Source organism: Procambarus clarkii, chromosome 17, assembly GCF_040958095.1.
Source record: "Procambarus clarkii isolate CNS0578487 chromosome 17, FALCON_Pclarkii_2.0, whole genome shotgun sequence".
In the NCBI taxonomy this organism is placed as follows: domain Eukaryota; kingdom Metazoa; phylum Arthropoda; class Malacostraca; order Decapoda; family Cambaridae; genus Procambarus; species Procambarus clarkii.
Window position 1 is genome coordinate 34,030,733 of NC_091166.1, and position 26,659 is coordinate 34,057,391.

Sequence of the window (26,659 nt, forward strand, 5' to 3'; positions counted from 1 at the left end):
TTTAAACCACTTACAAGGGCCAAAGGAATAAAATTTCTCCTTGCTTCCAGAGAAGCATACAATTCCCTCCAACCTTGTAACCAGAGATGAGTCAACAAAAACACTACTCCAAGAAAATACCTGACCAAAGAAATAACTGAGGACAGAGGAAAGAAAGATCAAGATGGCTTAGGAGAAGCGTGAGCTAACCGGAGATGAAAGAATGCTAGAGACAACTTGCAGGATGACATTGTGATGTATCAATGCCAAATGTAAGCACAATGGCTCTGCCAGTGCCTAACAATAAGAGGCAACAGTATCAAGAAGTTATGGATCCAGAAACAACCACAATAATAATACAGACTCCCAAGAACATACACCAGAGTGGTTGACATGTGGAATGCATTAGGCAGTGATGTGGAGGAGGCTGACTCCATACACAATTTCAAGTGTAGATATGATAGAGCCCAATAGGCTCAGGAACTTGTACACCTTTTTTAGGCTCTGAGTATGGTGTAGTGGGTTAAGTACATACCTGCCATCTTGATGACCAGGGTTCAAGTCTCCTGTTGAGTTTGGGTGTCTAAAAGGTGTAAAAGTCAATCTTATACAAGAGGTCATAGATTTAAACTAGCTAAACACAGATGCCGAAGAAATATAAGAAAATTCACCTTCGCAAACAGAGTGGTAGACGGTTGAAACAAGTTAAGTGAGAAGGTGGTGGAGGCCAAGACCGTCAGTAGTTTCAAAGCGTTATATGACAAAGAGCGCTGGGAAGACGGGACACCACGAGCGTAGCTCTCATCCTGTAACTACACTTAGGTAATTACACTTAGGTAATTACCTGTTGATTGACAATTGAGAGGCGGGACCAAAGAGCCAGAGCTCAACCCCCGCAAGCACAAATAGGTGAGTACCAAGGAGAAAGTGAAGGAACAGAAGAGGCAAAATGAGAGCCAGACAATGTCATACTGCCACCACAAAAAGAGAGGTGAGGCACCAATATCCCAGAGAGCTGCATGCCACACAAATGGCAAGAGACCCACATCAGAAATATCAGATGCATAGAGCAGAGGAGAAGGGTGAACCAGCGAGACATGTTGCTGGGCCAATCTGCTGATAGAGGCGGAGCCACAGAAATACATCTAGATTCAGATGACCAAACCACACACCAGAAGATGATGATGAGACAATGTTTCGATCCATCCTGGACCATTATCAAGAGAAAGCAAGTATATCTAGGTGGTGATCTAAGTGTGGAAACTATTATGTGTATTGTTTTCATCTGGGCCACAAATTATTTCAAGCACTTTATTGTTTTAGAGTATTGTGACTTTAGTGGTGGTTATTTTGCATGGTTCAATGGTGATTTCAAAGAGTAAGACTCCTTTTTCACTTCTTTCAGCAGGCCAGATTCTGGTCCTAGCCCCCAATAGGCACTTGTGGGTCACAGAGTCCTGGTATGTTCCCCGTGGCTTTGTTACTTCCAGGTTGTATCATTGGGGACTTACTAAGGTGTTCCTCTCAAGAACAAAAACATTTGGCTGGTGGGTTGTTTGGAGCCTGACAGATTCAACAAAATCCTTCATGCAACAAATTAACTTTGCTCCATATAGTTTTTTTAATTCACACTATGGAGAAAATTCAATTTATGAAAATACTGTATAGTAGAACATACATAGAATTACATAAAAATAAAGACAAAATTCTAGCTGCTATACTTTTGTTTTGTGCATGTAAATATGTCTAGGGGGTAACTCAAGCCACCACATGGGACCCATTCCCGCATGGGCACTTTTGCCATTTAAGTCTTTCCCACCACTCGTAAGTTATTATATTGACTACTGTTTACCCAAATCCATTCAGGAACACCTACTAATGTCGTAACAAATAATTAGATCATCACTAAAAATATCAAATAAGCATGAGTATCCTACCTCATATGCGAAGGGGGACAGGCAGGGCAAATGACATGTCAGCCGGGGTGAAGGTCGGATGTGCACTGAAGGTTTCCAATTTTATCAAATCAAAGCCTCTCTATCTCCAAAGACCTCTGATGCCATATCAAACATTTGCAGTGTTTATGTACAGTTGCTATGTCTCAAGTGCCACAGGCATGGTCCGCATACACCACGTAAACTTTGAAAACACTCCAAAACATTCTCTGCAGCAGAAGGGTTAAGATATCTGATATTTTCAAAGGCATTTAATATCACAGATATTTATACACGTAAATGATGTAATTAAATTGTATAAACATTACCCATATTAACATTTATTTGTGTTTTAATTCTTAAAATAAAATATATAAACTATTTTTAAATAAAAATGTACAGGTGCATTATAAAACATAAGAAAATGTCAAACACATTTTCATTCTAATCTAATTATTTTATACTGTCAACATATGCTTATGTTTGAAGCTTTGATTTTAAGCTAGCTATAGCTCCAAGAATTTTGTTTTTGGCAGATGCAGTCGTTATTCCTAAATCTTCAAGATCAGTATCTGAAAGCTCTAAGAATGCATCCAAGTCCACTTCCTGGTCAATGAACAGGTCAAGATATTGCTTAAGGGCCAATTTCTGGAGTACTTCTGAAAGCTGACCAGAACCTAAACTTAGCGTAAGGTCGGAGGAAGCAGTGCGAACATCAGCTTCCTCACTCACATCGGGTACAAGTGTAGCAGTAGACCTGGAAGATTTTGATGATTTTGATGATTTTGAGGTGACGGTCTTTAGTGAGGAGCCTCCTGATCCTTCGCTGTCCAACGATGACACTAGCACATCATTTTCACCAACAGGTTTTCCATAATGTCTTTCCCTGCTCCCATCACTGTTCTTATTACCTTTTGGCCCATTAGCTTGTAGAATAGAACCAAGACATTTGGATTCACCTGAGAAGACATTTAAATTAAATCAATATTACCACTGCATAAAGCAGTTATTTATGCATATGCTTAAAGTAGTGATGTATGCATATGCATAAAGCATACATCAATTGAATGGCAATCTGCATATCATACTATTCTGTTGACAAAATGATACAAATCATATTTCCCAACACAGAATACTGTAACCTGTTCTAAAATCAGATAAATGGCTGACAACAAAATTTTAGATTTGGTTGGGGGCTTTCTAATAATGAATCACTTAACTTATTTGATAATAAAAACAACATTGAATGTAATGAAATGCCTCTTTTTGGTAGGGTCTCAGTGGCTCTATAAAGCTATTTTGCTGAGGAAGCTTCCCTCTACAGAGTCACATTCTGTTTTCTGGGGTCACTGGGCCCTTAAAACTCCCACTGATCCAGCATCAGATTAAACGAAAAGAAATAAAATGAAAATCCAACGATAGAAAAAATGGTCAGATCACACATGAAGCACCTTGTCATTACATAATTTTTTAATTTTTTTATCCATATCTATGTACGGGTATTTATCATATTTTCTCTCGTTCTGCCAATTTGAGTTCATCAAGTAATTTGTATTGTTTTTATTGTGGTGGAACGGATTATTTTTATTTCTAATATTTTAAGTGGGAAAATTTGTTTTGAGAGATGAGCATTTCACATGACAAGCTCGGTGCCAGGACGGATTAAATTCGTTTATCGAGGTTCCACTGTATATGTAAATTCTGTAAAATGATTTTCTCTGGTTGTTTGGTACTGCTTCAGTGCCAGGAATAATATTACAAAATACATTATATAAAAATCCTCAGAAATGCTTTGCAGAACAGATCCAGGTATCAAGGGTTAGACCGATTCATTCACAACACTTACCCGAGGACTGGAGGCTCGGGCCAGATAATGATGATCCTGGAGACGATCCTCCACTTCCCATACTCCACTTGAGGAGTCTGGAGTTTGTAGCATGACGAGGTGGTTCTACTGGCCCTCCTGGCAGGATCTTGCGTCCTGGAGGCATAGCCTTAGACACAAATCCTGGCTTTCCTCCAGTAGGGGAAATATGAGGAGGGACCATACTCTTCATAGTCTCTGTCACATGGATGCTGCCTGCTCCAAAATCCTTGAATGCAATTGTAATGTATATAAGATTTTATGATGTTTTTATATTTGTTAAACAGATATAAAATGTAAACAATGATTTAAATATGATATTCACTCAAATGAATATTCTTTTCACAAACGTTTTTGGTGATAATGCTTTTAAAATAATATTATAAAATGTTCAAAAGTGAAACACATTTTGATATTACTATATATTAAAAATATTAATTACATATCAATATAAACCATTTTGCTAAAAGCTTTATGAGCAATTATCCACATAATCCATTATTTAATATCAAATAAAAAATTATTAAAACACTGAGAAATCTCCAAATGGACCCCAAGTACTGTATAAGAATACCAGTAGCACAACAAGCCCTTGCCACATGAGGATAGAAAATGCCAAAACTGAGGTCTTATATTTGTGGATTCACTCACAAACAGCTCATCCTTAAAATATTATAAGAAATTACACACTGAAGTACATAAATTTACCATAATAGGTGGCAATCTTATCTCCTGAGGAAGGATAGGATCATACTGCATAGGTGCTAGTGGAGGCACTAAACTTATTTCCCTAAGGCTGTCTCTCTCTGGAGAAGCAGTTCTTTGCGGCTTGATTCCCTTCACCTTGTGGAACCTGCAACAAGGTTCCAATGCATTGTTATTAAATACATTACTATAAGCAACTTTCTAATGTTATATTACAGATATAATGTGTTCATATTTGATTGGAATGACTGCACCATAAATATTATTTTGGTACTACTCCTGACAAATGTAAATGAAAAAGTACAGTGCTGTATATTAAAAATAATTTTGTTTAAAAATAATTTAAAAAATCATCTTTGAATGTAATGAAACGCCATTTTCTGGGTGAGACCCAGAGGCTCCCCACCTCTGGGGAACCGACGGGGCTCCCCTCAGAAAATAGTGTTAAATGCAATGAAATTCCTTTTCCTGATCCACAGTAGTTTTTTTCTTGCTAAATGGTGGTCCAACCAAGTTTAAGGGAGATTCCTTAGGCCTATGCGACCAAGCCTTGCTTACCAAGAGCCAGGACCAGAATTTGGCTTTCTCTATGAAGAGAGGGATTAGAGATCAACCTGCAAGCAAGAGAACCTACTGGAGAGCATAAAAACAACAAAAACCAAGCAACTGCTTGAAGAAAATTAGGTACCCAAAGTCAATATGACAAACGATCATTGCTCTGGGGTAAACACCTGAATCACGATGTGCCTGACAGCCACCAGGTGACAGCCCAGGTCACCCAAGGCTTCAGCCAATATGGTCCCCTAACTTATGAGTTGCCCAAATCAAACCCTCCAACCCACGGGAAAAAAGGAAAGAGGAACAAGAAACTACTGAGAGCCCACCAGAAAAAGATGTCTCATTACATTCAATTCTTAACTTTTGGGAAGGCCCATCAGTAGTTCCCTAAAACTACTATACAACGTACTTCAGCAGAGGAGGCAAACATTTCAAAAATAAAAATGTGGCCAGGACTCAACCATAGGAGAAGACAAGGACCTGGAACTGAGAAGCTGTGAGCCAAATGCAGATATGCAAACCCGTGCAAAGAAGCCAAGGGATACCTTATAATTCATTTTGCCAAGGGACAGATAGCCAGTGTGCATATGCATGCCAGACTTATATCAAGGTCCCCCCCCCCCCAAAGGTTGAACTACTGAGCCTTCCCAGGATGTAACTTTACAAGCTGACTAACTCCTGGGAACCTATTAACTGCTAGTTAAACAGATGCATTAGGTAATAGGAAATGTGCCCAACCACTTCTGTCCCGCTTAGGATTTGAAACTGGGATGCCCAACTGAATCAAGAACAAACCCGGTTGTATTACCAGGATCCACTGACTGTACTACTGGGACCCATAAAGAGCTAAAGGCCAACATTCAGATGGACCATGCAATTAATGCAGAGCCCAAACATAAGTCAAGCAAAATGGAAACACTGACCAATGGAGCAAGAACATACCAATTAGGAAAAAAATTTCCCAGATGGCTGCAGGGATACTAATAGGCAAGAGATCTGCCCATTAGGGAAGATGAGTGCCTAGGAAAGGGCTTGCCAACCTCAAGTTGCCTTTGCAGCTTGAAGGAGACCAAAACCTAACACACAAATGTGATGTTAAAACTAAACCTTTGAGCGATGCATAAGGAAATAGCTCCCATGAGACAAAGTCCAAAGGAGGGTCAACACTTGGCTAGAAATATTTGAGACCCATGAAGCTGGCAACTCAAGGAGCAGACTGTCAGCATTATTCAGGCAAGACTGGACAGTGCTAACATGGAAGCTCGACTTGTGATAACTTGGTCCAACAGGCTGTGGCTTGGAGCAACACGTAGGCCCACATATCCACTACAACCCAGCTGGTCTGGCACTTCTTGCAAGAACTTGTTTAAGTGCATCTTGAAGACTTCAACCTTTGTTCCGGCAATATTTCTAATGCTTGCTGGGAGGGTATTGAACAGCAGTGGACCCCTGATGTTCAGTGTTCTCTGATTTGCCAATGGCACCTCTACTCCTCACTAGTTCTAGTCTGCATTTCCTTCCATATCTTTTGCTCCAATATGTTGTTATTCTACTGTGCAAATTTGGAACCTATGACCCTTCCAGGAAATAAACAAATTTGGAAATATTAACTTCCATATAATGCTTGAACTATGGGAAACACTGTGCATTACCTGTTAGACACCCTGTTCCACCACTGTTTGAGACCATGCTTTGAGTGACCATCAGGAAAGTCTGCAGAATAATTGCTCGTTTGTTGAGGCCAACCTGGTTGAGGGGTAGGGGAGGGTGTTCCAATACCTAGTGACATCATCTGTTGAATTTTTTAAATGTCATAAGTCAGTCATTGTGCAGATAAATGTTACAAGTATGGCATTGTGCAGATGTAATGCTTTCTGGAGGAGCCCCTTGGTAGCTCCTGAAGCTCTTTCACCAAGATTGCTTCATACTACTAGGTCACATCAGTTGTAGAAGTTTTCTTTTGCCCCTCTATTAGAGGGCCAGAACTTGGCCCCATAGTAAAGGTGCAGAGAGCGAGTAACACACCGACACCCCATAAGGAAGAATCTAGAAAGCCAACAAAGCATTACAGTTAACTACCAGGTTCACAGGAACTGAAGCCTCTAAACTGCCAAAAAACTCCCAAAACGATTAAAATGAAATTTGAATCCATTAGTACCAATAGCTGTCATCAGATGGCTTGGAGCTCCAGCCCCTTGCCAGCTTCCCCAAGTGAGTTCTGTGTGGCGCTATCAAAACCACTAGTGCTCCTGGGTCATCTGCCTTCGTGGCAAGTGGCCTTGCTTCTTAGCTAAGTGCCAGCATATCAACCCTGGCTAACACCTACATTGACTTCGGTGTTGCACAACCAGGTGGCGCTGCCACCCACAGGGAATCAGCCAAATCCCGTAAGTACAGAGAACTGAATCACCACTACAATTTTGTCCCCGTTGCTTCTGAGACACTCGGCACCTGGGGTAAAAGTGCTACCAGTTTTTTTAACCCTTTAACTGCTCAACGCGCCAGCAGGCTCAGGCTTCGGGTGCGCAACGCGTCTCCGGGTGTTTTTATTTTTCACGTTCCATTCAAAACTCCCGCGGATACATGGGGTTCACATCAGCTTCCTCAGGGCTCTTGTAAACAGATGCCATCTTTAAAAAAAATCATGGTCCACATTGCCGGGTGTCAGAGCTTCAGTAATGAGTGAGCAACCAAGGCTGGCACTCGCAGCATGAGCGCACAGCTCTGCTGTTCAGCGTGTGGCCTAATAATGTCAAAATATATATATAACCTGTATTATTTAGTCATGATAGTATTATAGAAGAGTCTGAGTGGGATAATGACTCGGTACAATGTTCAAATATCAGTGATTCAATGCTGTTCACTATGTTCACAGCGCTAGACACAGTACCACAACATTATTTTGTCCATCTAGGAATCTTCAAACGACTTCTTAGGTTCCTATTCAAAATAAACTTGTGGTCAATTATTCATTTACAGAAATTAGTGACCAGGATTGTGGTTATAATTAGCGTTGTGGGTAGTATTGTGGAAGGAGGAATTTTGGTGAGGGAGGGGGGAAGGGAGAGAATTGAGGTAGCCTCACTGTGTGGCAGCCACTCTTGTTTTGCTCACCATACTAGCTTCATGGTTCGCTATGGGGAACACACATGTACATGGGTATATACAGTGTGCGTGTGTGTATATAGTCTAATAACAGCAACAGGAGTATGTTGAGAGGAGCTAAGAACAAAGGTAACTGCAGAAGACCTATTGGCCCATACGAGGCATCTCCTATTTATAACCACCCAATCCCACTCATATACATGTCCAACCCGCGCTTGAAACAATCAAGGGACCCCACCTCCACCACGTTACGTGGCAATTGGTTCCACAAATCAACAACCCTGTTACTGAACCAGTATTTACCCAAGTCCTTCCTAAATCTAAACTTATCCAATTTATACCCATTGTTTCGTGTTCTGTCTGGTTCATACGAGGCAGCTCCTATTGGTCCATCCGAGGCAGCTGCTATTGGCCCAATACGAGGCAGCTGCTATTGACCCATACGAGGCAGCTGCTATTGGCCCATACGAGGCAGCTGCTATTGGCCCATACGAGGCAGCTGCTATTGGCCCATACGAGGCAGCTGCTATTGGCTCATACGAGGCAGCTGCTATTGGCCCATACGAGGCAGCTGCTATTGGCCCATACGAGCTATTTTGGTGAGGGAGGTGACATCGTAATCGTAGCGTTGTCTGCTGTGTGATTTCTCATGCAGTGTATGGTGGCCACTGTACTGTTTGGACACAATACGGACTTACTTGCATAGTTCTAGTAAATAAAACATGTAGATAAGTATATATAACATGTGTAAATAGTGTAATAAAAACAATAACAGTATGGTGGGAGAAGCAATGTTGGCGAGTAAGATGTTGGAGTGAGGGAGGGCCTGTGTGGGTGTGGCTACTCACACTCGCGATTTTCTGAATGTGTTGATGGTAAATGTATATAGTGTGTGACAGTGTATAATGTGTACATATGTTGAATATATACATAAATGAACATGAAACATTGATGTGAATAACTGTATGATGGGAGGGGCAATGTTGGCGAATACAATGTTGGAGAAGTGAGGAAGGGCTGGCTGGGTGTGACAGCTCACACTCGTGGTGTTCTGAATGTGTTGATCGTGAATGTATATAGTGTGTGACAGTGTATAGTCTGTAAATAGATTGTATATATACATAAATTAGCATGATACATGGTAAATATGTGCAACGTATGTGTACACAAGTGTTATGCACATAAGACAGTGTCCTTGGACAGTACGAATGTTTTACTGCCATAATATAGTGTACGTGTTCATTATACATAGGATGAGCACATAAAAACAAATAAAATGTATTTGGAACTGTGCGCAAAAAATGAACAAAAATATATTCGCGGCAATTCGCGCGCCCCGCCCTGGGCGCCCCACCGGCCCCGGGAGCTTACGGCACGGGCGCACGGGGAATGATGACATCATACGCCACCTTACGGACCCCATAGCAGCCAAAGTAAGTACAATTTCGAAATTCCGTTGCTATACCCATATACAGGGAGGGGTTTTTGACACTTTCAGAACTAAAAAGAATTTTTTCCAGATAATTTATTTCTTGTGCACTGGGGGGGGTGTCATATTTATAGGCCGCACAGTTAAAGGGTTAAGGAACTGGGTTCTAGGCTAATTGAAACAACAAGGGACCCTAGAGCTGCCAGCTTCCTTTTCCAGCGCCTAAGCGTGGTGATACAGAGGGGAAATGCACACTGAATTCAGGGTTCCTGCCCACCATCTGAGGAGCTGGAGGAACTCGACAACTTATGATAATCATCTTTGTACCTTATATGTAACTCCTTTTTTGTAACAAAGTTTAAAAAAAAAAAAAATTATATTTTATTTATATATATATATATATATATATATATATATATATATTATATATATATATATATATATATATATTATATATATATATATATATATATATATATATATATATATATATATATATATATATATATATATATATATATATATATATATATATATATATGTCGTACCTAGTAGCCAGAACGCACTTGTCAGCCTACTATGCAAGGCCTGATTTGCCTAATAAGCCAAGTTTTCATGAATTAATTGTTTTTCGACTACCTAACCTACCTAACCTAACCTAACCTAACTTTTTCGGCTACCTAACCTAACCTAACCTATAAATATAGGTTAGGTTAGGTTAGGTAGGGTTGGTTAGGTTCGGTCATATATCTACGTTAATTTTAACTACAATAAAATATAATTGACCTCATACATAATGAAATGGGTAGCTTTATCATTTCAAAAGAAAAAAATTAGAGAAAATATATTAATTCAGGAAAACTTGGCTTATTAGGCAAATCGGGCCTTGCATAGTAGGCTGAGAAGTGCGTTCTGGCTACTAGGTATGACATTATATATATATGCAGTATATATATATATATATAATGATTAATTAAGCAAGTTCCACATGGGTAGCTAGGAGACTTTCATATTAGGTACAGTTTTTTTAGGAATACCTGTATATTGAAATAATTAAAAATGTTTCTTTCTACATAAAATATGCAGCTTTGTACATGTAATTACTGCATATACAAATTGTAAACAACAATCTAGGAGAGTTTTGTTTTGATGCAGATACTACCAAATGTTTGAAGCAAAAGTGATTAGATAATACACATATATAAAGAAAATAAGTTACAATAACATAGCTCAAACAAATAACCCAACCCACACACATGAAATAAAACTGAAGTAAAAATTGAAGTAAAGATGTTTCGGTACATCCTGGACTCTTAACAAGTTGTCACTTTCATTTCATGTGTGGACTGGGTGATTTATACACACACACACTTACTTGAGCTTCAGCAAAAATACGCATCACATCTATATCGAGCATCTCTTTTGCAAAATCAAATGCTGTGTATCCTTTATGTGATACTTTGCTGATATCTGCACCACACTGGATTAAAAATTTTGCCATTTCAGTCTGCCTGTGTCGAAAGATTAGTGATTGTTAAGTGTTAATATACAGAGAGGTACTGGCATATACTCCTAAATATCCTTTCACCACAGAGCTTTATTTTTAGTCTAAACATTATTATTGATAATGAATATATTTCATTGCTGTGATATCAAATTCATAAGCAATAACCAAAAGCTTGGTTATTGCTAAAGTGGCAACCTCTTGACACATAAGAGTAACCAGCTCTAGCAAAACTCCATAGCTAGAAGCTCACAATATTCCTGACCGAGCCCCCAAGTAAATTCAGATTTACTGGTCTGCTGTAATAACTGGTTTACAAGAATCGGACCAAATGGTGTGCAATAGAGCACCGAGTGTAATGAAATTCCACTTTCCGAGAGGTTTCCTTTGTAGCTCTTCACAGTTTAAGACCCTGATAGGATGGTGTGGAACTACCAGGCTATCAAGTGACATTCATCCTGTATGGGGACGAGTGCCCCTGTAGTTTGTCTTAATTCTTGTAACTGTTAGGAAGTAAATGGAGATCAGAAACTGATCTACTACAGACAAAAAACAGGCTGAATCAGAACACTCATCTTCTTTACAAAATATATAGGTAACATTTGGGCGAGCGCCTCACAGCTGAGTGGACAGCGCTTCAGATTCTTAGTCCTGAGGTTCCAAGTTCGATTCCCGGTGGAGGCGGAGACAAATGGGCAAAATGTTTCTTTCACCCTGATGCTCCTGTTACCTAGCAGTAAATAGGTACCTGGGAGTTAGACAGCTGCTACGGGCTGCTTCCCAGGGGGTGTGTAACAAAAAGGTGGCCTGGTCGAGGACCGGGCCACGGGGACGCTAAGCCCCGAAATCATCTCAAGATAACCTCAAGATAACACAAAACTGCTCCAAAACTACCCAGTAATTACAAACAACCCAATTCCCTATCAATAATTACCATGACTGTCTCCAGGTGGCAGTGCCACCGACTAAAGTGTCAGGAGAGGAGGAACTCTTTCCATGAGTCCAGACTAGCCTGTGGACCTCAGGTACAAAAAGAAATGCTCAGAAAGTAGCGTTTCATTACACTTTGTCCTATTCCTGAGGTGGCACCCTTGGGAATGCTTTTCTAAAGTGTCAGACTACATTTTTTAGTTCATTTATAAACTTCCTTCCAAAGTGAGGAGGAACAGAAAAGATTCGTGGTAGAATTGTGGATCTAATCCTTTTGGTCATATTCAATAAAATACATCTGTACATGCATGTGGGTGTGTTGTGCGTGCACTACACTCTAAACACCAGGCAACAAGACACAAACCCAAGGTCACCATCTAAAGTTTGTCTAGGGTGCATGTTGTAGAAGTTTTCATGTCTCTAGTTTGCATCTTGAAGGGACTGCAGGTAGCCTGGGTGTTTTGTTGAAACCATGAAGCATTGAGATGCAAAATAAGGGTGCTAGAATTCTAACAAGAAATCTGCACCGTGCAGAATTTTGCATATCAATCCATATGATTTGACCAAGTACCAAGCTGCATAACAAGGTCTCGAGACCTAACTATTCTGACTATCCTAGCACTAAGTACTGAGATGCAAAATTAGCATTAAGTACTGAGATGCAAAATAAGGTTTCTCAAAATTTATATACAAGTTTTCTCTGCACATTGCAGAGGTTCAAAAGTTACCTAGGAGAGCTGCCACCATCACAAAGCACAGGGACAAAACAAGGACAATACCAGTCCTAGGTCTGTGCAATTCATTGCAGGGTTTTACATACTACTTGGGCGTTTTACCTAACCGCAGCACCAGGACACAAAGCCTATACAGATAGCTATACAATAGCCTATACAAATACAATTTTGAACTTCAGCCTTCAACTTTACAGCCCTGCCTAAGCAGCTCACCACAAACAGGGCAACCATAAGATTTCAAGCACTCCTTCTAGCACCCCTCTATTTGTAAAAGGCAGAGGTTTAGATAATTCCAATACCTGTATTCATGCTGTGCCCTTTACTTGATGGTAAAGGGACAGCTGGCTATATCTAGTACAGTACAAGAGAAATACCTAAAATTATAACCTAAAGGATGGAGTTGTATTCGAGATTGCATAGGCTTACTGTGCTAAGCCACTGTTGTATACCACCAGTACTAAACTGAACAAACAGGCCAAAACTTCCAGAAAACAACCAGGGATCCTCAAAAACACAAATACATAGAAAATCTTTAATCCCCCTCACAAAGAACTCTGTGCAATATGAAAGCAGATCAAAACTGAAATGGAAATCCAGTCCCAGCCTGCCAGCAACCCACATTGCAACATCACAAAATATGCGAGAGGCTGTCTCTGTGGAAACCTGTCATTGATGGTCCTGCTCTCTGGTAGCAGAGAGTTGAGGTTAACAGACCAACTGGCTGTCAAAGAAGTACCCTTGACAGCCACCAGTTATCTGAATGGGATTCTGTAGTGCCTTGACTTTTGTAAAACGAGTTACATTCTGGCTGCTGTGCTGGAAGGACCTCTCCAGTGACTACCTGACAATTTATATGGCAATGCAGAACAGTTATAAAAGACCCCTGTGACCCTGGAGTAATGTCATTATGTCACTGTGCGTGTTCACATCTAGAGGACAGAACAACACTTTTGAGAGCAGTAGAATGTTAAAAGCTCAAACTATTTTGGCCCTTCAACTGCACGTATCAACCAGTGTCATTTCATTGGAGGTGCATGTCAACCAGGGTCATTTCATTGGAGGTGCATGTCAACCAGGGTCTCTTCATTGGAGGTGCATGTCAACCAGGGTCTCTTCATTGGAGGTGCATGTCAACCAGGGTCTCTTCATTGGAGGTGCATGTCAACCAGGGTCTCTTCATTGGAGGTGCATGTCAACCAGGGTCTCTTCATTGGAGGTGCATGTCAACCAGGGTCTCTTCATTGGAGGTGCATGTCAACCAGGGTTAATTTTAGGTCCAGCATTAGATTTAAAACACCTCAGGCCTCCTGTAAACAGATGGCATCTTGAAAACAAAATTGTGTGCTTGCCTCCTGGATGTGAGGGCCTCAGTACTAAGCCAGCAACTACAAGTAGTACATGAAGAAGCAGCAGAAGCAACTCACAGCAATGCCATGCAGCTCATGCCCACAGCATGAGGGTCCCAAACCTGCACACAGAAATAACTTCACATGAGACCAGAAGGCATGGCAGGATGTGTAGAATACCCCCGTTGAAAAGCAGAGGTGCAACAGGTACTCTGAGAGAGAACTCTATCAACATCAGAGGCCCGAGATTGTTCAACACATTTCCACTACACATAAGGGGCATAACTGACCGACCCCTCGCAGTGTTCAAGAGAGAACTTGATAAGCACCTCCAAAGGATACCTGATCAACCAGGCTGTGACTCATACAGACTGCGAACAGCCGCGTCCAACAGCCTGGTTGACCAGTCCAGCAACCTTGAGGACTGGTCGACGGCCGGGCTGTGGGGACGCTAAGCCCCGGAAGCACCTCAAGGTAACCTCAAGGTAAGGGAAGGTAGCATCACTTAATGATGATGAAAAAATAATTAACTGAAAAAATTTAATGAGAGTGACATAGATGATCCAAAGAATACCTGTATGATAATTGAACACGTTATCTTTTCATGTTAACTGAGATGGGAAATACAGTGAACACTTTAAAAGTTCTGGCTCATTTTGGAAAGCATGTATAACAGTTGAAAGTTGACAAGTTTCAAAACGTAAAGTGGTGCAAAAGCAATTGTATGTCTTTGTCAGGGAAATATGACTAAAAATTAGTGACTGTGGAGTAAGATCTAACCAAAACAGCAGAGAATGAATATCTTTGTGTGAGGCAAATTTAATTATATTATAATGTCAATTGAATTAGAAAGGCCTGTGGCTGGTAATAAAAACTGACGTTTTATTATTTACCTGTGATAAATGGCTTGCATGAGAGATGTCCATCCATTTTTATGGTCCTGAGCATCAATATGAGCTCCATATTGTAGAAGTGCCTGAGCAACCTGCACATGACCTAGCATTGCTGCAACCATCAAGGGTGTTGCTCCATCTGCTGTAGGAACTTGACACTGGCTTGGGTCTGTCAAGAGAATTTCTTGAACTGCTTTGACATCTCCACGTCGTGAAGCATCCATTATGTCACACAGTGCACCTATAAGTTCATAAAAATGCTCTAAGGGCTCAAAATGTACAGTTCGTCTGCAGAAAGCTGCTGTCTGAAAACCCAGCATTAAATATAATGAAATGCCTCTTTTTGTTAGAACTTTTGTTACTCCCTGTAGCTATCTCGCTGGGATTGCTCCATTCTACAAAGTCACAGGAGTTCTGTTTGGCCTACTGGAGACCAGAGCCAGTACCTGCCCTCCCCCCCCCATCCTCTCACAGTGGCACAGAGAATAAATGACATTTTGGCCTTTCACCAGCAAAATATCCAGAATGTCAGCGAAGCTTTACAGACAAATGCTGGGTTTACTAGAACTGAAATCTAGAAACTACTAAACAGCTTCCAAAAAGATTCAAACAAAACAAAATAATTCATTTGAAATTACAGTAGCTCAAGACCTTTAGTACTAATTGCTGTCATCAGGCAGCCTATCAGGAAGATAAAAAAAAAAAATCCTGTAAGCGTATGTCCTCTCTCTCTGACAAAACAAAATGCCAAGATGAGTGAAAGGACATCCAAGGGCCCAACTGCACGCTCCCCTCACCCTAGTAGTCTGCCATGAAAGCTCTAGGGCAGAGTTGAAGTCCTTGTTCAATGCCTGGGAAAGAAAGGCATCCTACCAAGGGAAGGTATTTTCCTTATTCCATTTAGTTTTTCTACCAAATGGGATAAGGAAAACATTGTAACCTTTAACAGAATTAGAGGACTCGACTGCCTCTGCACTTGAAAAGGAGAGGTCAACCCCAGAACTTGCCAAGCTAAACCCTGTACAGATTTCGAAACCCTCTGATGCTTTGGAGCCGGGAGCATAGAGGAGTAACACGCAGGGCATACCATATCTGCAGGGAACAGAAGAGGAGGTGCAGCCAGAGCTAAGGTGGAGATCACTAAAACTTCCAAATCCAGTCTCTAACACCATATGGGGCAAACCCGGGGCATCCACCTGAGCACAAACCCACAAATGCTGAATCCAGGTAAACCTAGCCCATAACATCAGCTGCTTAATATGTTCCATCTCAGAAGTAGGATCCGAAACAATAAAAATCCTTGGGGAACAAACCCCAAAGGATTCAGTGTCGTAAATATCACCGACCAAAAGGCAGCATGGTGGGGGCAGAAGTAATGATAGTTGTCATGTAGTAAATGTAACAAACACCCTTCAAACTAGCAATGGTTAAGAGAGAGTTTGATGGACCATCCTTTATTCATAATTTATCTCATCACTGACAAGCAAGGTAAACACCAGGGCCTGCCAGCAATATGCCAGGCAGGTATTCCTAGAAACTGAATATGTTTGCCAAAATAATGAAAAACAAAAACAGCCCAATAGACCAGGAGTGCAAATGTCAACCGCAGCATGCTGCATAAACAAAGCACGAGAGCCCCAAGTGCATCCCAACTCAATCTACTTGAATATCCCCAACCAAGGATTTAAACTGAGGAGTCAAATGAGCCTTAAGATAACTGAGGTAAGGCACTCCATTCTAGTGACCTGGCTTCAAAAGAGTGAACTCCCAAACACACCAGGTAAGTTATTATTAGTGCAATGACAGAGCTAAACGAACATTGAGGAAAGGAACTGCTGGATGCATGCAGTTTGAAGTGCAAAAAGCAAAGTCCACAAGACAATACCAGACAGAAAATACAATATGCTCTTCTCTTCATATCTGAACTCAAAACTTTTTACCAATACCTTTCGTCCTCTTGACACAAAGCTCACCTTTTGACAAACTAACACACTTTGTAGCAATCTAGTTCACAGTGCTCCTCCTGCTTCTAATGCTGCTGGTGTCCACTCTATTTCCTGTTCGTCTTGTAATTTCCAATACTTTGGTGAAACTGGCCATACACTTAATGACAGACTTCAGGAACACAAAAAAAGTGTTAAGTCTGCAGACACAAACACTGCTCTCTTCTATTATGTTAAGGATTATAATCATCCTATTGATTGGTCTTCCTCCAAAATAATCTTTCCTGCCTCTACTATACACAGACGCCGTCTTGTCGAATCGGCTCTGATACACAACATACCCAACATGAACCGGAGTCCTGGCTTTGTTGCTGTTGACTCTCCCCTTTCACAGTATATACTCAAATTTTCAAAACTTTCTAACAAAGGTGACCTAACATAAGCCTACCCTTTCTTTTATCATTCTTTCTTTTTCTTTCCCTTGTTTTCTCTTACAATCCCTCTCTTATTCCTATTACTACTCCTTTATTGCAGTTTTCCTCCCGTACCCATTGCCTTGTTTTTTCTTCCTCTAGGATTTCCTTCTCCTCACCTCCTCCTTGCCTGTTTATTGCCTTTGCCTCCTTCCTCTCATCACAATCAACTTGATAATGGTCCAGGACGGACCGAAACATTGTCGTCTCTTCACTTTCTGGCGTGTGGTTTGGTCAACATTTTTCAGCCACATTATTGTGACTCCTCATCTGCTCTCGAAGATAATACTTTATTGGCATAATACACAGGCAAATGGACCTAACAAGTTCTAAGGATAGCCAACACTTAGCTTAGAAGCACTGGGACCCCACCATAAAAAATGGGAACCATGGAGTACTACTGTAATGCACTTGACAACACATCAGTGACAGAACTGCAGGCAAGTTAAGAGAGGACCAAGTTCCAGGCCGCCTGGTAGAGGCGATCAGTACCAGCGGGTTCAAGCTAGTTACAAGTGAATTACTGTATTTTGTTTCATTTCAATCATTTGGGGTTTTGTTTGGAATTTTCAAGGCTTTGGTTCTTGTGAACTCAGCAGTTGCCTGTAAAGCTTCCCTGACTTTCTTGATGCTCTCTTGGTGAAATGGCAGAAAGTCAGTTGCATTCTACACCTCTGAGGTGAGGCCAGGTTCTGGCTCTGGTTTCCAGTAGGCCAAACAGAACTCCTGCAACTGATGCGATCTTAGTATGGAGCAATCTCAGCGAGTTACATGCAGCCACCAAGGGGCTTCCCTACAGAAATTACTGTAACACTACCTCCAGTGACTCCCAAACATGCTAGATATGATCCTGCAGGGATGCTGTAACCCCTGTGGCACTGATGCCATATAATACATTGATTTCCTGAACGAGTCACAAGCTTCAAAGCTCACATGATATAGAAGCCAAGAAGGTGGCAACTTGACATCTCTGAAAATGAGTATTTAAACCACATATAAAAAATTACTTAATGGAACACTACCCTAAAGAACAATTGTCCCAAAACCAACCTTTCTTTTTGTGCTGAGTAGTTTTTTTCTGCAGGAAGTTAGCAATGTCTGGTCTATTGCAAGAAGTAGCAACATCTAGAGCAGTGAGGTCACATGCACTAAGAGCATTTGGATCAGCACCACGATCTAGTAAAATTTGTGCAGTAGACACATTGCCTCCAGAAGCACTAAACATCAGTGGTGTAATACCTTAAAATATTATGACAAAATACAGTATTACTAGTCATATTTAACAAATTACAAATAACAGAATATTTCATTACAAGAAATACACAAGTTTAGAATAATTAACCCTTATTTTGTTGAGTGCAACTCATTCCAAATGCAGAAAAACAAATTACTGTAATAATTTTTCCACTAGAATTGATATTTATAAAGAATGGGGGTAAAGAACTGATGGGGTAAAAATTATACAAATTTCCTTGGCATAGTATTGATTTGACACATTTACAAAGTCACGCTAACAAGAACACCAGTAACATTAAACTTACTTCCCACATTTGGGTTCGACAGAACTCGTGGGAAGATCCACAAGGAGATTAGAGAGTTGTGACCCAGCCAAGATGAATCAGACACCTCATACCACAGGCGATAAGCAGTGGCAGACCGGGACTAACAAAACTGGGTCCACCAAAGAAGTGAGATTCAAATTCCACAGGAGGAACTGAAATAGATCTGCCCACACCACAAATAGTGCAAGGCAGAAACCTTCAGATATATGATGAGTACATGAACAGAACAGCACACAGAAACAAACTATGGGGGAAGAGTGCTCGATGCTTGGGAGAGAAAGGCATTGTCCAAAGGAGAAGGATTGAACCTAGGCAATGGTTGTAAAGACTAAGGCTCAGCATCCCCAGTGGGAAAAGATGGCTCAACTGTCTCTGCTGTCAAAGTGAATATGGCTACCTCGGAATGCAGCTGAGTTACCTCCAAAGCAAAACCCTGATCAGACACCAAAACTTTCAGACACTTTGGTGCCAAAACCAAGGGTGGATAAAACCTGAAGCTGAGTGAACCACACCAAAAGGTGGAGGAGGAGGAGGAGGAGAGGTAGATACAGCCCAAGTAGAATACATCAAACTCTCCAAATCCTGGTCACTAAACTCCAGAGACCACCTCCAAGGAATTCAAGCTAGCAACATGTCGCTGTATTGGTGGTCCACCATTTTGTAATTGACCTCATGAGTAAACACATCTCCACCCTCCTATCTCCAGCCCAGGATCCCACCCCACCGAATAAACACTATCAAATAATGTGAGTGTGGGGTCATTGATGCCACTGGGTATCAAGAGTAACTCTCACACTCTCACATTATTATATATTTTATGCACTTTAAGTGATGTTTCAAATTCTAGCTTGTTGATTAAGCTCTCATCTGGTTTTGTTTCATTTACAATTTGTCACCAAATCAATTCTTCACTTGCTGTTGGCATTCCTGAAATTGTTTTATCAGTTTTTCTCCAAAATGGTGTTCCTTTCTTTTGTTCTTGTATCCCATCATAATTATAATGACCAATATAACCTAGTCATTGTATTTACTGTACAGCATTAGGAGTACAATGTAATAGACCTCAAACCCTGTATTCTTATTACAGGAAAAGGTGCACTTGATACAACATGGGAAATATTTCATATACAAGTACTGTACCTGTACTTACCAGTTTTTGGAATTGACTTGTTAGCATTGACACCTTTGTCTAAATATAGCCGCACTACTGCATCATTTCCATGTTGAGCAGCAATCATAAGAGGAGTGATCTGGCAGGTATTAATCGAGGGTACAGGATCAAAGTTTGCCCCGGCATCTATCAACATCCGTATAGTACCCATGTGGCCACTGACTGAAGCTAGCATTAATGCCGTCATTCCTGCCAAGGAAAGAAATATAGGGTAATTAGAATTTGCTGTATTATATTTTATATAAAAAAGGGTTCGAGTATCCTAATAAATAATTAATGCAACAATATAGGAACAATATGGTGAACTATCGTCCTCCACTATGTGATGCAAATATAGTCCTGTGTACCCTTCAATAAAAGGATGGGAAAAGTGGCCTGGTAATCTATTAATTTGAGTTCCCTCCCTTGAAAAGCAAAAGCAACCTCAGATTTAGGATTCATCCTGACCCAGATTAAATATTAAAAAACCAGCGTTGAATGTAATGAAATGCCATTTTCTGGGTGAGATCCAGAGGCTCCATGGAGCTTACTAGGCTGATATGCTAACGTCAGACTTTGGCATCAGTCATGTGTATGGAGTTCTTATGGGCCTACCGGGGACCACGAGCTAGAACCTGGCCCCCTCTAGAGAGGCAAGGAAAGCAATGACCTAAGGAAACCTCCGTGTGGTTGGAAGCATTCTATGTCTGCCATCGACCGGGTCAGGCACCCAGAAAGGTAACGAGTGGATAGAACTCCCCAAAACAAAAACTAGCAAACTAGTATGACGTCATCCGTCACTGTGCCGCTGTCTGCGCAAGTCCCCCCTCCCTGGGAGGGAAAAAGGGGGAGCCCCAGACCTTCCGCGCCGGTTATCCACATCCCAGTTCTGAGGCTAGATGTCAAAACATGCAAAAAAATGCTGACCGGGAGGGAGGGAGGGATGCCGGGGAGCCTCCGGGGTCTCACCCAGAAAATGGCGTTTCATTACATTTAACACTGGTTTCCTGGGGGGAGCCCCTACGGCTCCCCGGAACTAACTCCCCAGAGTAAAATAGAGGGACTTACCAGGGAGGCGGTTGCTGCTCACACCTCAACCCGAAGTCGAGAAAACTGGTTGCATCCGCCAACTCAAAGCGACACAGGCCCGACCAGGCCCAGGGACGTTAACAAGGTAACGAGCAGCCAGGACTCTGTTCGACCGCCAAAATCCCCGCACCCGAATTTCAGCCCATGACATATCCCCAAAAACGGCAGCAAGTGCCGCGAACTTGCGAACGTCATGGGCACGGGGATAGACCGCAGGCTGGCTAGCCTTAATAACCCTGGCAACGACCTGGGAGCCCCGCACCCTCGAACAGGGAAGAGAAACCGGATCAACCCAAAGCGCGTCCATTGACACAGAAGCCATGGCGCGCAAATACCAGCGGAGAGCTACAACTGGACATAAAACATGATGCACCCCAGGCCTAACCAACCAAGCATCAACAACCCAAGGGCCCCTCCGGAAAGTAGCAGTCTCATTCTTCACCAGAAAAGAAGGGGAAGGCTGCAGACGAACAAACCGATCGCCCTGACCGAAGAAGCAGAAACCCCTGCGCCGGAGGAGAGCATGAAGCTCCCCAACTCGACACACAGAGGCAAACAGGAAAAAAGGGCCTTTGAAAAACAATCCGCAACCGAAGGGGCCACAACAAACCGAGGAGAAGAAAGAAAAGAGAGCACTTTGTCCAAAGACCAGGACGGCTCAGGCAGTGCAAGAGCAGGCCGGAGGTGAAACAACGCTCGAAACAACGAAACAACGAGCGGCTCCGCCAGCGCCGAATGATACAAGGCGACAGTGTTAGGTATAAGGTGACGGTCCTGGAACAATCAAGAACGAGCCACGTGACACATCGGACCGATCTGCTGGAAGAGGCAGAGCCACAGGAAAACCTCTGGGTTCAGACACCGAGCAAGCAGTGCCTGAAACCACAGCTGGGCTGGCCACCTTGGGGCCAAGAGGACAACTCTTCCCTGGAAAGTCTCCAAGCGATCCAGGACCTGGAGCAACAGCTAAACTGGGGGAAAGAGGTACAGGAACCCCCATCTCGACCAGTCCTACCAAAAAGCATCCACCCCGACGGTCTCGCAATCTAGGAAGGGCGCCACGTTGGCACTGCGACCACGCCAACGTGAAGAGATCCACCTCGGGGCGTCCGAACGTCTTGTGCAAATCCGACGGAAGGAGTCCGTGTTGACCGTCTATTCCGTGGAGAGGGGGAACGAAACGAGACAGGCCATCGGCCAAGACGTTGGACACCCCCCGCACGTGAACTGCCAAGAGAACCAAACCCCGAGAACTCAGCAGACGAGTCACCCGAAGCGACCAGCGCCAAAGAGCCAAGGACCGCATCAAACCCCCTCGGTTCAGACAATGAACCAAATGGGAACAGTCTGAATGGAGCCGGATTGTCGACCCGCAGGCGACATGAAGCCTCCGAAGAGCAAACCACACCGCCGCGAACTCCCACACTGTGCTGTATACTAGATGGAAAGACAGACCTCACCGTCCCTGGCCGGCCTGGTGAGCACTGGTCACAAAGCCTCAGCCGAGAGACAACGCGTCCGTGAACACATCGGGCGAGGGCTCGGGTAGGCGCCAAGGCATTGAACCCCGAAAAACCCTTAGAGGAAGCCGGTGATGCAGCAACCGACGCAAGGCCCCCGGGGTCCGAACCCAGCGATCGCGAGAGAGGCGGAAGGGACATTCCCGAAGGAACCAGAACAACCGACGAAGCCAAACCCGACCAGGCGGGTAGCCCATCATCACGAAGTTTAGGCTCCCACAAAGACCCTCGAGCATAGAATGCTTCCAACCATATGGGGGTTTCTATAGGTCATTGCTCCCCTTGCCTCTCTAGAGGGGGCCAGGTTCTGGCTCGTGGTCCCCGGTAGGCCCATAAGAACTCCATACACATGACTGATGCCAAAGTCTGACATTAGCATATCAGCCTAGTAAGCTCCGGGGAGCCGTAGGGGCTCCCTCCAGAAATAAACTAGTTTGGATTATTGGAGGGGATGGGGAAGAATAAATGAAGAACAAATTAATATAGTAGTGAAATCTTTTTTGTTACGAAGGGTATGTTTGATGTGCTGGTTTTTACAAGAAAAAGTTCTAAGGAAATAATAATAAAGTGTGGAAAAATGTAAGAGTTGGATGACTAGAGTGAGAGTTAGAGGCATAAGAAGTGGGTAGACCTTTTAATGAGTAAATAAGAATTATATTAATATAAAACTGCTATGGGCTATTTAATGAATTACAACTGGTATACGGTAATAAGTGACTTATCTTGGCACAATTCAAGGCATTTGTGTGAAAAACTCAAGTTTAAATGTGTTGAGCTGGCTGTGGTAATCACAAGCTCAATGTGATGATAGACTGTGGAAAGTTACTTAGTATTTTATAGCTTTTATTCAGGAAGAAATGTTCATGCAAGTTAATGCTAATACAATCAGCATTTATAAATATTTAACAAGTGTTTTAAGTGTTATTCCAAGGCTTTCAAATAAGAAAGGAGAAGCAACACTTAGGGAAAATTCAAATAGGTAAAAAAAAAAAACTAATTCAGAGATATATACAGATCTAGCAGAGCTTTATAAGAGAAGTGGGACTTGCAGACCCACCTAATCTGTTTCGCGTATCCACAGAAGCACCCGCTTGGACCAACAGCAACACCACATGCATGTGCCCATGTCTTGCTGCTTGCATTAACGGAGTCCATCCAAGGTTGTTTGTTGCTTCACGATTTGAATTTTTAGAAAGGAGAAATGCCACAAGCACCTCATGGTCATTAGCTGAAGCAATGTGAAGAGCTGTGTTGTTGTCATGGTCAGGAGAATCAATATCAACACCTGTGAAGTTCAGTTTAAATGACAGTTAAAATTATACATTTCATGATATAAATACTGTAATATGAATTCCTCAATGCAGTTATGGTAATATAATAATTACAATGAGTACAATACTGTGTTAGAAAATATATACAGTTTAGTACTTGAGTTTGATCTGTTTTAGCTCTGAGATTTGTCTATACAGTACTATATAAAAGAAACATGACAACTATTAAACACAAATTATATCATACACAAGCAATGACATCTATGGTAAATATTATAAAGAAATTATACAAAGGCTGTAGGCTATGTGTAAAAATTTTAATGGCCAAAATAAGCTAAACAAACTATCAAAATCTCTGTGCAGAGTAATTCTTATTAGTTTATCATTACATAGAATTGACCAACATACCATCCTCAAGGGCTGACTTCACATATTCAATGTCTCCCTGTTCTGCTGCTCTATGGAGTTCCTGTACTGGGTCTACATACATCATGAAGATGCTTGCTCTTAGTACTGAAAAGTGACAGAGGCGACCATATCATTAATCATATCATGATATAGATTATGTATAATTCAACTTTTATTAAGATACAAACACATTAATAAATATTACTTAAATTATAACAAATATCAAAACAGCTGTTGAAGAATGGTGTCTTAAGGGCACCTGACAGCTGGGTGGACAGCGCTTCGGATTCGTAGTCCTGAGGTTCCGGGTTCGATCCCCAGTGGAAGCGGAGATTTGGCAATGGGAAGGGGTCAGGATAAGGATTTGGGATGGGACGGGGGGGGGGGAGAGGAATGGTGCCCAACAACTTGGACGGTTGGGGATTGAACGCCGACCTATATGAAGCGAGACCTTTGAACTACCGTCCATCCCAAGTGGTTGGGCTTTTAAGCGCTAGAAAATTTTATATAAAGTTCACTAAATTTCTTACTTCTAACACTTACATAAATTAATGTGCATCTTACAGCATCACGTACTACCCCAAAAATGTTCTAATTAAAACCTTTATATTAATCTTAACATATGACCAAAATGCTGTGTTATTAGGGACGTCATAAAAACTTAGGAAACTACTGTACTATAATCTAGCCTTCTGTAATAAATATTTTGTTATTATTACTTACCATTAAAGCAAATCGTCTCTAGTAATTATCAAGTCATCGCGGAAATTATTAACAATTATCAAAGAAGGCACCAAGCCGGGAAGGCTATGTAGCACAAATTAATAACAAAGTCGACAACACAATGGGAACAATCTTCTTTATGGTACGTTAGGTTGTCATGAAGTTTCTTCTACAGGCAAGGCTTGAAGGGTGTTCTTGGAGTTAGACTTCTTGTTGGTTAAGGGGTTATATCAGCCCTGATGTTCGGAAATAACTCTTGCAACTGGAGTTGCACGTCCCCTGGCAGGTATATTAATGCTGCTTATCACCTGGTGATGTTATCCTTAGTTATAACACCTCTAAACTACCTAGTGTGGCTCAGGGATGGAGGGACGCTTGTTGTTGTAGTGGGCTGGGGGCAGCTACAGCACTCTACCAAGATACGGTACAAAACACGGATCGTACCCATCTAATTTCCACCATTTCGGACAAGATTTATGAGTCAAATCAAATGTTTATTCAGGTAAAAGTACATACATATTAGATGAGTTACAAACATAATGTTGCATTTCTAGAAAGAGCTACACTAATACGCACAATGTTTCGGGCAAAATGATTGGTTAATATTAAACGCAATATATTAACAGCAAAAATCATCGTCTTAGCAGCAGGTCTATAGTTATTAAATGAAGCTCAGTGAAGTGATGTATCTGGCATGACAGGGCTTCAAGTTCAAGTTCAAGTATGTTTATTGAGATAAGCAATAAATACATCTCAAAGGGATAGAGTAACTTAGGCTATTTCTACCCCCCTCTACTTCAAGTCCCTCAAGGGGCGCACAAATTCAGTGAGTACAAATAGACAAATAACGTACAAGAATCCCATTTAACACTGCAGGTTAATACAGCAAGTACAGCATATAATTGTTACATTCTTGGTGCAAAATTCTTGTAGCTCCTAAGTATACTGTCTATTATACCATTATCACACATCCAAACAATTTGATGTGGTACACTATTTATTTCCTTATTTCTATATTTTTCAATAAGGTGATACTCTAATACATAATGTTCTAAGGTGTGGGCGTACGGCATACTACATAATTTACACTGCTTATCTTTTTCACTGACATCAACACCGTATTGCCAGATATATTTATATCCTAATCGTAATCTCATGTAAATTGAATCCTTCCAAGTAGACTTTCCTTTACCATAAGTGAAGGACGAATTTGTATTTATTATTGAATAATTCTTAAGTGTGTTACTACTGTCCACCATTGCCATTCTCTTTATCATTTCTTCACCCTCCTGAATCACCTTGAGTCTTGTTTTTATTTGTTTCAAGGTTAACTGACATACAACATCAACAAGAGTTTTTTCAGTGGCTCTCTTCGCTATGTCATCAACTACCTCATTCAACAGTATTCCCACATGGGAAGGGATCCACATGAATCTTACTTTATACCCAGTTTTTTCTAGTCTCTTAACATTCTCTCTACACTCTATCACAATATTCTGATATACTGGGCGTCTGCTATTTAAAGACTCTAACGCTCCT

The 26,659-nt window shown here is 41.6% G+C and overlaps 1 protein-coding gene across 3 annotated transcripts; it reads right to left on the minus strand.

Moving 5' to 3' along the window:
* Positions 1-1,946: 1,946 nt before the first annotated feature.
* Positions 1,947-25,525, minus strand: LOC123772374 (ankyrin repeat and SAM domain-containing protein 6). 3 transcript variants are annotated; one of them, XM_045765462.2, is made up of 12 exons: positions 25,121-25,505; positions 24,398-24,502; positions 23,776-24,003; positions 20,110-20,319; positions 18,448-18,636; positions 14,982-15,222; positions 10,950-11,085; positions 6,693-6,832; positions 4,486-4,630; positions 3,760-4,006; positions 2,646-2,872; positions 1,947-2,143 (listed from the first exon to the last, which is right to left on the minus strand). In XM_045765462.2, the coding sequence occupies exons 2-12, from the start codon at positions 24,480-24,482 to the stop codon at positions 2,081-2,083; spliced, it is 1,911 nt and encodes a 636-aa protein (XP_045621418.1). In that variant the 5' UTR covers positions 24,483-24,502; positions 25,121-25,505; the 3' UTR covers positions 1,947-2,080. The 3 variants fall into 3 exon arrangements, with proteins under 3 accessions (XP_045621418.1, XP_045621417.1, XP_069181920.1); XM_045765461.2 differs by lacking the exon at positions 1,947-2,143 and having other exon boundaries at positions 2,173-2,872; positions 25,121-25,508; XM_069325819.1 differs by lacking the exons at positions 1,947-2,143; positions 18,448-18,636 and having other exon boundaries at positions 2,173-2,872; positions 25,121-25,525.
* Between the last annotated feature and the right edge of the window lie 1,134 nt (positions 25,526-26,659).

Coding starts and splice junctions, on each gene's coding strand:
- LOC123772374 (XM_045765461.2), bottom strand. CDS start 24,482: ATGATGTATGTAGACCCAGTACAGGAACTCCATAGAGCAGCAGAACAG. Junction 18,637..20,109: donor CAAGTCAATTCCAAAAACTG/GTAAGTACAGGT, acceptor TAATATTTTAAG/GTATTACACCACTGATGTTT. Junction 11,086..14,981: donor ATGCAAGCCATTTATCACAG/GTAAATAATAAA, acceptor CTTTCGACACAG/GCAGACTGAAATGGCAAAAT.